The following is a 15,263-nucleotide window of genomic DNA, read 5'->3' on the forward strand; positions in this document are numbered from 1 at the left end:
TTTTTGAATAGAGAAAAAAAATATTTCTCCTAAAATGTAAAAGATTATTGTCTATCTATAAAAATGATTAAGTGGCAAAATTTGGTTATAAAATCTGAATCCTAATTGGTCGTTAATTTTTCTAGAACCAATCATGTTTCACACTTGTTTACCCACAAAGATTTTCAAAGGGTAAAACTATGTAATGTGGTCTTAAAACAGATTATTCAGACAAAACAGTCTATGCGCATTAAACTCATGATGAAGCCTGTTTCTTTTAAGTTAATTAATATTTCACACATTATTCAGTGATATATGCTGTATTAGTTTAAAAAAATAAAATGATGATCAAATAAGATAGATATACAATGTTAGATTGTTAGTTGTATTAGGTGTATCTTGTTCTGATAGACTCTAGATCAATACGATAGAGAGTACTGTCTTGTTCTTATAGATTCTAGATTAATACGATAGAGAGTGTCTTACTTTCTAGCGTAGTAGTATATATGACATATAGGGAGATATATATAACATAAGATCAAAGTCTCATACAATAAGAAAACCATGCTTCAAGATACACATGCATATGCTAGGATAGGAGCATCATCAAACAACATTCAAAAACAAAATAAAACATAAAAAAAAAATTCAACAATTTCAATATTGACTCAACTTTTAACGAAGTTTCTTGAATCAAATCTTAAAACCAAAAGGCAAATGAAAATGAAATAAAAATAAAAACAGGATTTCAAACTCTGGTGACAACCTTCACAGCCTTGACTTAATCCTCCTATTCACTCATCTCGTCATCAGTGAGAAGCTCGTCCAAAGTGAGAAGCCCGAGAAGCTTCCCTGACAAAGCTGCTGGATCAAGCTCCAAGCAATCTTCAGGAACATTCTCACCTTCCTGACCTGTGAGCCTATGATAAACCACCTGATGTGAGAACATGAGCAGTTCTTTGATTGAAAATGCAAATGGATTTGAGTCGCGGCGAAAAACAGCTTTGAATCCAGGGACTTTCATTAACGGCAAAACCATCAAACCTATTTCTTCATCAAAGTCTTCAACCACTTCAACAATTTCAAACTCACTACATTCTTCTTCATCGTACCCATTTTCTGCCCAAGATGTTGACCAATTCTTATAAATAGCCCAAACATCACCTTTTGCTGGATAGATGTGAATAAACCCTTCAGCATCTTTTGTCCACTTCAGTCTATGTGAGAATACCTTGGGATCCACGGTGTTGATGTGCTCCCTGATTGCGAAGCGTCCACTTGTCTTTGAAAACCCTGAACCAACCCACTTCTTTGTAGCCGGCTCATCATCATTTGTGATATCCAACCAAGAAATACGCAGCTTGAACGGTTCTTGAGAGACAACACTATGGACCAGTGCATAAAACCGGGGCATGTCATCATAGCCATAAGCAGCCCATACTTCATTTTCTCCAAATGAAGCTTCAGCTCGGTCCTTGTCAAAGTTATAGAAATCATTTTCTTGAACCATATTATACTCAAGAGGGTTTATATCTTCAGCATCATCAGCAACACCAACATTATAGTGTTGAGAAGCAGAAATACTCCTCTCAAGACTCAGTTTGATTGTATTCCTAGCCTTTTCAGCCAAAGCTCTTTTAATCATAGTTGGAGAAATCTCGCGTCTATCACATCTCCCTCCATTCTTGCGGGTATCTTGGACGAATATATTCATTTGGCGGCTAGAGTCATAAGAACTCTTCACATTTTCAATAAACTTCCATGCATCAGCCAATATCTCCTGTGCTTCAACAATGCTACCCACAGACTCATCACGGTCAAAAAGTATATCAAGAGCTAGTTTCTTGAAACCGCTTTTGATAGTTTCAAGATCCGCAGTTGGGTCAACCGCTAAAACAGCATACCAATCAGTTAATTCACCGTTGATTTTCTTCGCGAAAGCGGTTCGCACATCAAGAACTGCATTGAGACGGAGAAGGCCACAAAGTTGAGGATCAAGATCTTTGGCCTTGACAGCATATTCTTTGGCTCCGGAAAGATCTCCCGCTTTGTACTTCTCTACGGCAATTTCTTTTGCTCTTCTAGCTTCTTCTCTATTGCTTTCTGCTATTGATCCATCCATTTGCATCATTTCTTGATCAAAATAGTTTCACAAGATCCTGCAAAGCAGAGAAATTGGTCAATGAAACAAGCAAAAGTTGCAATAATGTAAGGTCAAATTCTTGAATAATACCGAACCATCTTTACCATATAACAGTTAAAACTAAATCAATGTAAAAAATAAGTTGTGTAAATGCATAGATATTTTTTGCGCGCCAAAATTTGTTAAAGATCTATCATGAAATTTAAGATCAAACGATATTGTTCTTCGAATTAATATACCTCTAAGATCTGTTTCAAATTTAGATGTTAAAATCATAAGAGGAATAACTACACCTCAACAAAGACATGTCAAATCTTAGAAAATCTGCAACAAGTTTCGCGCCAAAGTTCGCCGCCGCAAGATTATATAACACGCTAAAGTTCGGTACATAGTAAATTCGAAACAGAGTTTTCGCGCGAAAAATCTGTTAAAAACATATTCGGAATTCAAACATTTTTTTTGCTAAATCCTAATATTCTGATGTATCTAAAATTGAATCAAGGTAATCGAGATCTAACAATAACTCTATGCAAACACTAAAAAGTTTATGAACATATGTAAAATGCCAAAACAAAGTTAGGTGATAACGACATAAATACAAAATCACACCAACCCATTTATCAAGAAAAATCAAAACCAAAGTAACAAAATTCTATGTACTTGTTAAGAAGAACGAGACCTTTGGTTTGATCACCAAAATCAAACTGAAGAATCCAAAGACCAGAACCACCAATGAAAAGATATATATTCATATTACAGTAACAGTATATAAAGACAAGAGAAAGAAAAAAAAAACATATACAGTAGATAAGCAAATGAGAACAAAAGAACGTTACGTAGATGATGAAGAAGAATCAAGCTTTAGACTTGTAGGTGATTTTGTTTTTTTCTCCTTTGTTAGATTTACTAGATGAAGAACCTCAATTTATAAATTTAATAAAGCTTCAAATCATCATATACTTTTTTCTTTATGGTAAAATGTATCATGATTATATTACTGCTAATTATTTTTATTTTCTTTCCTTCCTATATTCGCAAAATGTATCTACCTAGTCAAAGCTTTTGGAGGTCAATTTTAAATTATTTCCATTCTTAAAATCTAGAGACTATAATTAGTGTTTCTCTGAATTTAATTATTTTCTTCTCTTTTTCTATCTATCAAAACAAAATTTGGCAAAAATTAAATTTAAATCTGGTTTGTAAGTATATTGTTCAGAGTCATATTTACTTATTTTTAAAAGTTTCTCAAAGTCATATTTATATATCTTTTAAGAAGAAAAACAAAAGATTTTTGATTTATCTATTTCTATTTAAGGCAAAGTCAAAGTAAGGAGTGTGGATCTTTTTCAAATAGAGAAAACAATATCATATATTTCTCCTAAAATGTAAAAGATTGTTTTCTATCTATACAAATTATCAAGTGGCAAAAATTGGTTTACATTTCGGCTCCTAATTGGTCGTTAGGATAAGTAATTGTTCTAAGAACCAGTTATGTTTCAAACTCAAAACACGTTAACCTCTTTTGGCTAATTATCTTAAAATATTGCATTTTGATTTAAATATGAACTCTAATTAGTGATTTTTGAGTCTGGAACTCGAAAGTCGAAATTGCATACATATTTCTCATAGTTTGCATATAATATATCTATACCAAATTAAAGACTAAAGTAAATGACAATATTGCTTACAGACTACACTATTTTAAGTCTTTGAGACTCGGTGGTGAAGCCTCAAGTAAAACTTCCTCGTCCTATAAACCACACTCAAACTAAACACCATAGCCATTAGACACAACATGGACATGAGACCGCACATGACTGAATAACAAACTGAGCCCGTGCAGACTAGCGACTCAGTCTTTGCGGTGGTTCCGGCTTGCTTTCTGGCATAGTAGTCATAGATATTACTAGCAATCACACCTGAGAACACAAACGACCCAATAGGCAAAGCTGTAATCTGGAAATTATAGAGAGAACCGAAGCTCTTCAGGCCAAAAATGTCGGAGACTGAAGCAGGAGCGATCGCCCAATGAGCACCATAACCCATTCCTATTACAATGGTCACTACGTAGATCTTCCCGGGCCAATCTACTGCATAGTAGATGAGCCCTATAGACATTATCGCCTGAACCGCAGACATTGCCAATGTTCTTGGAAGTGAGAGTTTTCTAGTCAAGAGGAAGAAAGTGATGAAACGTCAGTAAGTAACACAGTTGTGTCTTAACATATATGTTTGATGTGGAAGTGTTGGTTTTAACGTTTTGTACCTTATGACTAGCTCTGAGAAGTAGCCACCAGCAACACGGCCGAGAAAATTGGAAATGCTGATCAGTGAGACAAATATTTTGGTGTTGTTGTACCCAAGGGAATAACAAATCTGACCAAGATTGTCTATAACTGTTATTCCCGAACCTACACCTAGAACCAGAGACATAAAAATAAGCCAGAAGTCAGCTTGTCCCAAAGCTTGTAACAAGGTGAAATCTTCTCCTATACACGGTGCTCTTATCTTTTCCGACAGTATGTCACTTCTCTCAATTAAGGTTTTAGCCTCATACTGATCCACATTGGAAGTTCCTTCTTCGGGCTTCATTAAGGTGACATTATTACCCGAGATGAAAACTGAAGAAAAAGGAACAAGAACTGGAACAACCATGAAAATGACAAGGATGGCTCCAGAGGTTGTGATAATTGTTTGAGATATATCAACAAGACTCTGAAGTACCAATAATCCTAGTAAATATACTGCAAGGACAACACAAAAACCGTAAATAGCCAGGAATCGTAAATCATCAGATCGCATGTTTGTTCTGCAACTTCTTTCAACGGGTCTAACAATGAACAGTAGAGCAAGAACCACGACTGGTGGTCCAAGAGCAACCATGAGAATAACCGAAGAATCATGAGAAGGGTTGAACATCAAATAAACCTGAGTCAAGATTGCTCCGCTCAAACCAGAAAACCCTTTCAAGATTCCCACAACAGGACCACGGCTTTCTGGGAAGTTATGAATGCATGACACAAGCGATGCTGTATTGTAGTAGGTTTCTCCATTTGTTCCCACGAAAATAGCAACAAACAACTGCATAAATTAAAAATGTTTTACTTTCTATATAGAGTTCAAGAAACCAGAATCAGGAAAATTAAATCAAGTGCTTGCTATAGCAAGCAAGTTCCCAGTTGAAAAATTACTTACTAATGCAAATGTTTACTGGATTGTTAAAGCGTAACACTTGTGACATAACTACTTAACCTATAAAAGCTTTTAATCTCCTCATGCTACTAATAGTATGTATATATGCTCTACTTAGCATATCAAATCACATACAGTACATAGTACAAAGGATACCAAAGCCTGAGTCTATCATTAGTAAAAAGCTTCATATATATGATTTTATCTTTAAGCAAAAACAGAGAACTCATACCAAATTTCAAAATCAAGGGAAAATTATGACTAAACCATTCAATCGAATGTGTTTATGCAAGAACTGATTCATCTCTCACCATCCAGAGAGGCAAATTAGGCAATTGACCAGTGACGACGAGCCAAACAACACCGTAGCCGAGAAGGTTCTGGGTTGCACCGACGATTAGAACCACCCAGGTAGGTGAGACCTCAGATAAAGCACCGGAGACGAATCCGATAGCGTCACCGAGGTTCTTAGCAACGCCGAGGAGAGCGATCTGTTTCTGATTATAACCAAGAGATGTCTTGATTGCCGGAGACATAGAGCCGCCGAATAAATAACCGACGCCGGCGACGGATTGGATCCACATGGCACAGACGAAGACTAGCCATCGGTCGTTGGCTAGGTGCTCTAGTTTGTGACGCCACCAAGGCATTGTCAGTCAATGGCTCTCAAAACCTTTTCTTTTTTAAAAAAACTTAAAAAGTAATGAAATAAAAGTATAAAACAAAGATCTTGTCCGACAAATAGTATATAATTGATTTTGTCCAAAACTAAAATTAAATATTTTGAAATTATTTTAGGAGAAAAAATAAATGTTTAAAAATCAGAGGTATGCTGAAACAAATGTATAACATATGGTGTTTTTACCAAAATTTAACAAAAACTTTTGCAAGAAAAAATGCTAATAGTTAGAACAATTGCTAAATTGTGATATGAAATGCTAAGGAAAATTCAATTGCTCATAAGTAAGAGACATCGGTGTTGTTCTCTCGTGACCAATTGCTCTTACATATCAAACTTGTGAAGACAAAATTAAACTTTTTAAATGTCCAAACATCACCCAAATCAAATACAAAAATAAAGTGTTCACTTATGTATATACAAATCATGTGTATGGTCGAATAACGAATAAACAAATAAACAAACAAACACGAATTAATGAAGAGGGTTTACAAAAATTGGTTTTGCAAAAGTATTCACTTTTGTACTTCCCTCAAAATGAATATGTTAGTGTGAGTGGCGTTTAAAGTACACCAAAACTCCAAGTCCAGCAGCAAGAGCAGCCCCGGCTGCAACCGTTTTGTAAGCGGCTGCCCATGAGCTTGACTGGTCGTAGTCCATATCCTCTAAGCTTCGACCCCTCCTGTGCCTTTTCTCTTCTGTGTAGTCCAAATGCAATTTTAAACCCTGCACCGTTCGGTATCCCCAACCCAAATACACATTAATCAAACCGAAACATAAACATGTTCTTGAACAAAATTATACCTTGGCAGGACGGTTCGAAATAAGGATAAAACCCAAAGCAAAGACTGTCTTTGGAAATAAGGATATGTTTTATTGAAAAACCAAACTGATCCATGCTAGAACCATTTACTTCATATGCTAATGCTCTGAAACCAAAATCAAAACTCGGATTCTAGCTCTTTGGATGTACAATTTATTACCTTCCAGCCTATTGATTTTGCATGTTCTACAGCAGCTCCGAGATCATTATCTGATGCTAGAACGACTTTGTCATTGTCTTCATCTTCGTACTACACAGCACAAAACATGTCAACCAAATAAGTAGAAATTTTTTCCTCTTCCCGCTTAATTTTTTTTTGAATATGTACCATTATCTGAGGCAAGTTATGAGGCTCAATGTCATCCCCCATCCTTTGTAGTATTGCTGTTATCAGAGTTGTCAAGCTCTGTGTTTCTGTAATTGGAAAGTAAAGAAAAAGTTAATTGCCTCTGCAGCATTGGCATAAAAGGTGTACTATTATTCTTGAGTTATGAGTATTCCTACCACACATAAATCTATGCATTCGTCCCTTTCTATCTTGGAGTTTGAAAGCAAATGTGTTAGGATATGAGAATGATTTTGTTCCTTCTATCTCCGAAGATAATTTCAGCGATCCTTCTTCACTGGAAAATCATATGATTCAGTTTAAGAAACCAGCCTATCGTCAAAAACTAAATGGTTCAAAGGAAATATAGTAGAAACCTCCTCGTTTCATCTCCATCTTCGTTAGGAGACAAAGCCATAGCAGAATCCCAAAACTTTTGCATCATTGAGTTTGCTGTCTCATTATTTATTCCAGCCGTACTCCCAGCCTTGTCAAAAAGGAAGTAAGAGCTTATAGCAAAACAAGAATGGCATAGAAAATATCATGCTCTTTCTTTTCTCGGATTGTTTATCGATCTTTTCTCATGTTTCCGACTTCTCAACTAGAAGAGAATAATAAAGAAAAACAAAGTTTACCGTAGTAACAGCAGCATGAGTTATGTGGATCACATCAATCACAGCGACAACATCTCCATCTGTATGAAATCACTAACATTAGAAAAGAGTTCAAACAACAATGTTTCATACTTTATTGCTCAAAGCCAGTTTTGGGAACATTTATGTACCTTTATCTAATACAGGAAGATGCAGAAATTTTCCATTATGCATGATATGTAAGGCTTCAACAATTGCCATATCAACTGTTGCAGATTCGGGGTTCTGTGTCATAACCTACAGAATCATTGTATAGTAACAACAAAGTCAGGAAATGAGTAATATTGATTTCAATCTAAGCAAGAGTTGAAGTTAATGAATCCTACCAGATTAGAATCAAACCCCAATCTAAAGAGCATAAGCATATATACATACGAAAACCTGACTTGAAGAAAAACATTACCTTCTCCACAGTAGTTGTCTCTTGAGGAAGGTTTTGGGCTATCACCTTCATCAAGATGTCCTTTGAGCTATAAAAAAAAAATCACAACTGGAGATCAAAGCTCCACTAGAAATTTTTTTAAGATAATGTGGTAGAGGCAAACTTTTAAAACCAAAGTAGCAGAACAGGCTTATTCTACAGACATATACGGAACCAAAAAAAAAAAAAGACAGGAGGCCACATATGGCACTTACGTAAGAATCCCTACTAATTTTTTCTCAACCATAACCATGGCTGCGCTAGACTGATACTCAACCATCTTCATGGTTACTCCTAACACCGTCTCATCCAATCCAACCTTTAAAACCCTGTAATTGTTCATTCCAAGTTTACTCGTTTAGCTTGGCATTGCTCTTGATAAAACAAGTATAAGAATAATAAGATCCAAGTGATTTGAAATATGATAATAGATTTTAAAGGGGATATTACCTACTTTGTATTCTCTGGAATTATAGTTGAAAGTGAAGGCTTGAATATTCGTTCTCTAAGTGTCTCCATAAGAGTGTTTGGTCCTATATCCAACAAAAATGCCATCAGAGACATACTTTTATAGTTTTATGTTTGAACACAATCTAGGCATTCAAGAAGACAATTGAAAGCTGTTCTGGAGTTGTGAAGGAATCATATGGAGATGCTTAATTCGATGTTTTTTTTAACATACCAGCTATAGATGTTCCCCAGTTCTTTTCAACGCCTTCAACAGCTGCAGCAATGGCCTTACCCTTCTCAACTGATCTTTCCATGCGAGCAATTGCATCATACAAACACTTTGCAATATCAAGAAGTGCAATAACTTCTCCATTCTCTACAACCGGCAAATGTCTAAATTTGCCTGCAGATCCACTAAGTCAGTTCAAAACCATGAACAATAACATAAAACAAAGAATTTCAAAAAGAAGAAGAAATCAAGAAATGTGTTCTCTCAGCATCACAAACCTTGCACCATCTTTTGAAGTGCTTCGACAGCAATAGTGTCAGACAAAACAAAAACAGGGTTCTTAGTCATAACTTTAGATGCAGGTGTGTCTTCAAGACTGAGTTGTTTAGCAATTACTTTTGTTGCAATGTCCTTCAAAACCAAAATAGAGAAAAAACAGATCAATTCAAACCCAATTACAAACAAGTGAAAAAAACCAGAATAAGTTTTTTGCAGTGTGAAAATTTTACCCTATCTGTAAGGATCCCACAGAGTAATGCATTAGAATCAGTCAGCAATAGTGCATCGACGCGACGTGCAGCCATCCTTCGACAAGCTTCGAATAAAGTTGTGCTATCGGGTACGGTAAGTGCCTTAGACAACCTTAGTCTCTTTACAGTTCTCTCTCCACTCCTTTCCCCACTCAAGCTTCTAAAAAACAACAAAATGCAAAACATATACACTTTTAATGAAGAACAAACAACACTCAATGCAGCAGATTCCACAGACGCACACCTAATGAATCCAACATTTATAAAACCGTATCATATAAAGAGGTTTTGGGGGTAATCGATTTACATGGAAGAACGAGAAGATGTGAGAGATCTCCGAGGGAAGAGGTCAGAACCACCACCACCATCGTTTTCAGAAACTTTCTTCCTGCCTTGAAATGAATTACCAGAGAAAGAGAGACTTTTTCTCGACGGACCACCACCTTGGTTTGCCATTTTTACTCCTCCGATCAAATTCTGAAAAACTTAAAAAACAATCATCAGATTTTTCGCAATTTCGAGTTTGGCAAAGATTCACAATTGGAACTTACCAAATAATATTTCTTTTAGGAAAACAATTTGTGTTATTTTACAGAGAAGAAGAAATTCAAAAAAAAATGGCAATTTCGAATCTTCACTTCCAAATACAATGATCGAATCGCCTTAAGAAATGGTATTTGTGGGATAAAGACACGATCGATGAATGATAATGTATTTCTAAGGAATTGGATTTTTTTTATTTTTTTTTTCTGGGAATCAATCAAAGAAAATTTTTGAGGAGAAAGGACAAAAGAAGAAAAAAATATAATCCATGGGTGGAGTGGAACTTTTCTTCATTTTGCCAATCTGTTAACAAGCAAAATTACATTTTTACCCTTAGGAGTATTATCACGCGGGAACGAAGACGACGATGCCTGTCAATTGTTTTCTCTTTCATCTCAAAACTCGTAGTCGTAGGAGAGGTGTGGAATAAATAAATATATGATCGATCAGATTTTATATTAACGAGTCAGTTTTTTTTATAGAGATTTTGTTTGTTAATTTTTATTAATGAAAATTATAAGAAGACATATTTTTAGAAGAAGAAAAAAACAAGTTATAGTTTCTGATTATAGTGGTGAAACAAAAGGATAATAATCTGAATGACCAATGTAGTATCTCGCTATTATGCTAATTTTGGGATCGCATTTGCTCTAAACCAGTAGATCTCCTCATCCTATCTAAGATTCAAATCCACTCAGTGTAGAGTTCGTTAATCATGGTCATTGATCATCCATGGTGGCCATATAGATCATACATACGCAAAGAAAGCCCAACGTTACATGGAAATGGCTTCAAGCTTTTTTAAGACTTTGTAGTGTTTCTAAGTTTGTGTGTTTGAGCAGGCCGAAGGGAATGTAATTTATCTGGCTAGCCACATCTTTCTGTTCGTGGTATCTCATTGTCTTAAAATCATTATAATCTATGGGCCGGTATGATGAAAATGTGCTTATATCATATTCGTTAATACATTAATTAAATTCTCGTTCCTATCTACTAGCTAGCATTACCCCTTGTCGTTGACCCAAATGAAGTTTCGAACTTATTTTAGTCAACGAGACCCAAATGATTAAGTGATTAACAATATTAGAAAATGAGAGAGACCACTCAACCATCGGTCTAACGAATCTCTCGGTACATTAACCAAAGTCATTAACCCACAGCTTGACCACGACTCGTCCGACGTGTAACACCACGTCACAAGTATTATTTATGCCATTTCACCAACCATGCATAACCTCAAGGGTTTTCAATATCCACCACTAACGCAAGTAATATAACTTCTCTATCTCTCCTCTCATATGCGTTTACATATATCTTCTCTTTACTCTCTCTCGTTTCAGATAATAAATAGAGAAGAAGAAATAGAAACATGTCCGAGTGGTTTGTAGCGGCGGTGGCGACGGTGTTGTTTGTGATTCTGACGCCGGGACTGTTGTTTCAGGTTCCGGGCAACAACTGCTTTGTAGACTTCGGGAAGATGGAAACGAGCGGACGCTCAATCCTTGTCCATGCCTTCATTTACTTCGGCCTCGTCATTGTCTTCACCGTCGTCATACACATTCCAGGCACTTAATACTTCTACGTAATCACAAAATATTTCTTCTTTTTTATTACTTATGTATGTTTTTCTTTTTACTTTTTCGTATATTATTATGTGCCGTACGTTATGATGATAACAAATGTTACCAAAATGAAAGAAGATAAAAAAAAACTTGATGCATTATAAGAAGAATCAAGAATAAACCTGTTTCGAAATTAATTTTAAGTAATGACAAAATGGAGATAGTTGACCGATTTATACATTTTTATTACAAAATTTGGTAGGCTAAGAGTAGATAAATATTTCACAAAATGTTATTAAAATTTTAGCCTAAAAAGACAGGCCAACTAACGTGTATAGGCCGTCTAATAATATGAATCTCTTTGGGAACATCTCAGCAGCCATTTCATTTATATCTGTCTTTTTAAGTATTTCAATATGATCAACCGGTTTGATCGATCATATGTGTCCTCTAGACCGAAATCTAGCAATCTACTACCTTAAGCTTACAATCTCATCGAGAGCTCTACAATTCCAAGTAGGACATCAAAAGATCATCATACAAACTCTTATATGCTCTTGTTCTGTATTAACTAACAAACTACTAAATACGGACAATAACTAATTGTGTACCACCAGCTTTGATTTAATCTATCTTCGGTTTAATGTTGTTTAGGTCGAACTTAACCAATGCTTAACCAAATGACTTGAGTTCATATTAAAATCTTTGCCATAATGTAACCAAAGCAAAGTTTATATAGCTTTGAATTGTTCTAAAACGCATAGTCGCATATACTAACCCAAAAGGAAAAGACTGGCTCTAAGATTCTATACTTGGAATAAGATGTGTACATAAAGAGTTATCTACTCTTAACTGTTACCTTGTTGCTAGTTGGAGACTACACGACCAATACAAACTACAAATCAACTAATCCAATGTCAATTAAACACCCACAATTCAACATTTAACAAAAAAACAATGATGACACAGAACATCGAAAAATGAAGGAGATCGAAGAGGAGAAGACACATAGAGAGATGTTTGTGAATATTCTATCTACCTACTTCTTTTCCTACTACTCCCAATGAAACGGGAACGTCTGCGGAAGAGCTACAGCCTCGTTACCGGATATAACCGATCCGTCAGAGACTGCACTCACATTCTCAAACAATCCCGACCCGTAAAAAACTGTCTCTACTGCTTCTTGAGACAAAGAAAGTGGTGGCTGAAGCAAATGAGGGACTGACGACGAGGAGGATGACAGAAGAGAGAGAGCACAATCAGAGTCGTGGATGCAACTCGTCATTCTCTCACACAACGATGCAGTTCTTGAGCTTTCTTCTTCTTGCAAGAATGGGAATTGTTTCCCTGTGCTTCTATTGCTGTTCGGAGACGAAGATATTGGGAACATTATCCCTGTCTTTGCGGGAGAAGAACCAGCATAGCTCTGGTTGTTCTGCCCGTAACTCGAACCATTCCCGGCCACAGCAACACTTACAAGACTATTTCCCCAGCTCGGTGGGTTCAACACAGATGTAGTTGGAAACACATGTGAACCGCCGCCTGAAAACTCAAGCAATTTGCTACCTGAAAAAATATAAAACAATTGCTTCTTTCTTTATCAACCAGGACAGGTCTATTGAATCCAAGAAACACAAGTTTTCTTAAACCAAAAAAACCTTGAAAGCCGGTAAAGAAGCTCGCAGGACGAGCAATATGGTCAGGCTGAGGCTTCCGTCTTCTTCGGTTATGTCCATCAAGACGTTTCCTACAACTTCTCTTCCCTTCATCAAACTCTTCCAAAGAATGAAACCTGATTATACACATATGTTAACATTGACATTACATAAAAAAAAACATGTTCATTAACACCTAAGCGAGTTTTCCTATCAAATACCTGCTGCATTGTTGACAAAACCTCTGCTTATGGCCATTGATTGTAACCACAGGAGTTTTGGAATGAACATCACAAACCTTATGTCTCTTATGATACTCTCTACAGTTACTAAAATCAGAATCACATCCATCCACAAGACAAATCGGCATCTGGTTAGCTCCAAAACCATTCCCTCTTGTCCTCTTCGAACTAGAGCTTCTCGAACTCTCAGGTTTTGCTACAACACTACTCTCTTTCCACTTACTTAGACTAATGACTTGCTCTGTATCACCAAAAACAGAGGAAGATTTTCCAATGTTTCTTCCAAGCTTCAGATCAAATGAAAAATCCCCTTTTGGCTGTGATGATGATGACGACCCACCAAACGAGATCGAACCATCGATTGGTGATAAATCCGGTACAGATTCTTGATCGAATCCAGATAAATACCCAGAGCTGTGTTTGAAGTTCCAATCCATTTTCAAGATTCTGTTTTTTTTTTTTTTTTTTGTTCTTGGTTCTTCACTCACTGTACTCACTGTAAACAAGAAAACAACACACACACCCACACAAATCTCAAGATTTCTCTTTTTCGATACTGTTACTCTAAATTCAAGAAAAAACAGTAACAACAACTGTTAAAACACAAAACCCATGAACACTTATGAAGGGAAAACAAAAACAAAAGAAACAGAAGCTGGTGCAAGAATGAAGAAACCTTACAAGAACCTTTTTTAAAATACTATTTAAGGAAATTACAGATAATAATAGCTTTAGGGGAAGAAGAACCCTAAGCAAAAAAGCAAACACAAAGGTATGTGATTTATAAAAAGAGTACACTGAAATTGCAGTTGAAAGCTCTAACTCTAACACAATTTTCTTTTTTATATATAAAAAAAAAATCCCAAAAAGGGCAAACTTATAGTACTGAAGAAAACGAAATGGGAAGTGCAGAGATATAGAACTAGAACAGATCCCACGAAATGGGAACAAACCAAAAACTATAAAAAGAGAAAAAAAAAATATACAGTTTTATCATAAAGAGCATTTCTTCTTCTTCTTCATTTTTTTTTTCTGTCAACTCAATTCCAAACAAGAATTTATATAAAATAAATGCAATCAAAAAAAGGATGAAAGATTAAAGAAAGATGGAAACATGTTTATAGAAAAAGTTGAGGAAGCTTACCAAATCCATACACCTACCCAGTGAGTAGTCAGTAGAAGAAACTCTCCAAAAGAGAAAGATGAAAAAAAAATGTTTTAAAAAATTGGACAAAGTGAAAAAGAAAAACAAAAAAGAAAGAGAAGAGAAAAGTGGAGACAACAAGTGTGGCTGCTGCATCAATAATGCAATAAGAGAGACAGACAGAGAAAGAGAAAGAGAGAGAGAGATAGAGAAAAGTATTGGTATACTACTAATTGCTATTACTAAGTTAAGGAATGATTTGCTTATTTTAATTGTTTCTTTGCTTACCTGATGTAGGGTTTTATTGGATATCATATTTTACTTTTTTAACTTTGAGTGAGTGTTGAGAGAGATGAAAGAAGAAGGAAAGTGACAGCTGTTGTTGTTTGTTGTTTTGTTAACTTTTTTTTTTTGTTTTTTAAAGTCTTTTTACCATTCAACCATGTCTGAAAGTCTCTGAACATCCGATTAAATTATGAATGAACAAAGTCTGGAGTCACTCACTCATTGGACTTTAAAATGTTTGAAGAAAAAACTTTCAAATACTGAAAAAAACTTGAATCCTACATATCTTATCCACACTTATATTATTACTTACTACACTCTCCATTGCAGTGAAATAATTGTAAATTGTAAAGTATCAATAAGTTAACATTTAATTCTTTGTTGTAAGATTTTACTCTTTCCTTTAAA

General features: G+C 35.5%; 5 protein-coding genes across 6 annotated transcripts; 1 reads left to right on the top strand and 4 right to left on the bottom strand.

The window, feature by feature from the left end:
- Positions 1-769: 769 nt before the first annotated feature.
- On the bottom strand, positions 770-2,110 carry LOC17876068. Its single transcript, XM_023777611.1, has 2 exons — positions 1,234-2,110; positions 770-1,143 (listed from the first exon to the last, which is right to left on the bottom strand). Exons 1-2 carry the CDS (start codon positions 2,108-2,110, stop codon positions 770-772), a joined length of 1,251 nt encoding a protein of 416 aa, XP_023633379.1.
- Positions 2,111-3,684: 1,574 nt separating this feature from the next.
- LOC17875978 (protein NUCLEAR FUSION DEFECTIVE 4) lies at positions 3,685-5,984 on the bottom strand. Its single transcript, XM_006279548.2, has 3 exons — positions 5,626-5,984; positions 4,389-5,203; positions 3,685-4,289 (listed from the first exon to the last, which is right to left on the bottom strand). Exons 1-3 carry the CDS (start codon positions 5,962-5,964, stop codon positions 3,824-3,826), a joined length of 1,620 nt encoding a protein of 539 aa, XP_006279610.1. The 5' UTR covers positions 5,965-5,984; the 3' UTR covers positions 3,685-3,823.
- A 374-nt stretch (positions 5,985-6,358) lies between these two features.
- On the bottom strand, positions 6,359-10,332 carry LOC17876678 (CBS domain-containing protein CBSCBSPB5). 2 transcript variants are annotated; one of them, XM_023785439.1, is made up of 15 exons: positions 10,299-10,332; positions 9,732-9,901; positions 9,404-9,584; positions 9,173-9,305; positions 8,898-9,068; positions 8,670-8,748; positions 8,431-8,544; positions 8,198-8,264; positions 7,926-8,031; positions 7,777-7,835; positions 7,519-7,628; positions 7,321-7,439; positions 7,145-7,230; positions 6,977-7,066; positions 6,359-6,719 (listed from the first exon to the last, which is right to left on the bottom strand). In XM_023785439.1, exons 2-15 carry the CDS (start codon positions 9,878-9,880, stop codon positions 6,540-6,542), a joined length of 1,644 nt encoding a protein of 547 aa, XP_023641207.1. In that variant the 5' UTR covers positions 9,881-9,901; positions 10,299-10,332; the 3' UTR covers positions 6,359-6,539. The 2 variants fall into 2 exon arrangements, with proteins under 2 accessions (XP_023641207.1, XP_006282310.1); XM_006282248.2 differs by lacking the exon at positions 10,299-10,332 and adding an exon at positions 9,976-10,132.
- A 924-nt stretch (positions 10,333-11,256) lies between these two features.
- LOC17875580 lies at positions 11,257-11,722 on the top strand. Its single transcript, XM_006279660.2, has one exon. It carries the CDS (start codon positions 11,337-11,339, stop codon positions 11,538-11,540), a length of 204 nt encoding a protein of 67 aa, XP_006279722.1. The 5' UTR covers positions 11,257-11,336; the 3' UTR covers positions 11,541-11,722.
- A 696-nt stretch (positions 11,723-12,418) lies between these two features.
- LOC17877109 (squamosa promoter-binding-like protein 13A) lies at positions 12,419-13,894 on the bottom strand. Its single transcript, XM_006280607.2, has 3 exons — positions 13,406-13,894; positions 13,188-13,321; positions 12,419-13,095 (listed from the first exon to the last, which is right to left on the bottom strand). The coding sequence occupies exons 1-3, from the start codon at positions 13,861-13,863 to the stop codon at positions 12,584-12,586; spliced, it is 1,104 nt and encodes a 367-aa protein (XP_006280669.1). The 5' UTR covers positions 13,864-13,894; the 3' UTR covers positions 12,419-12,583.
- Between the last annotated feature and the right edge of the window lie 1,369 nt (positions 13,895-15,263).

This window comes from Capsella rubella, unplaced genomic scaffold (assembly GCF_000375325.1).
Source record: "Capsella rubella cultivar Monte Gargano unplaced genomic scaffold, Caprub1_0 scaffold_8, whole genome shotgun sequence".
NCBI lineage: Eukaryota > Viridiplantae > Streptophyta > Magnoliopsida > Brassicales > Brassicaceae > Capsella > Capsella rubella.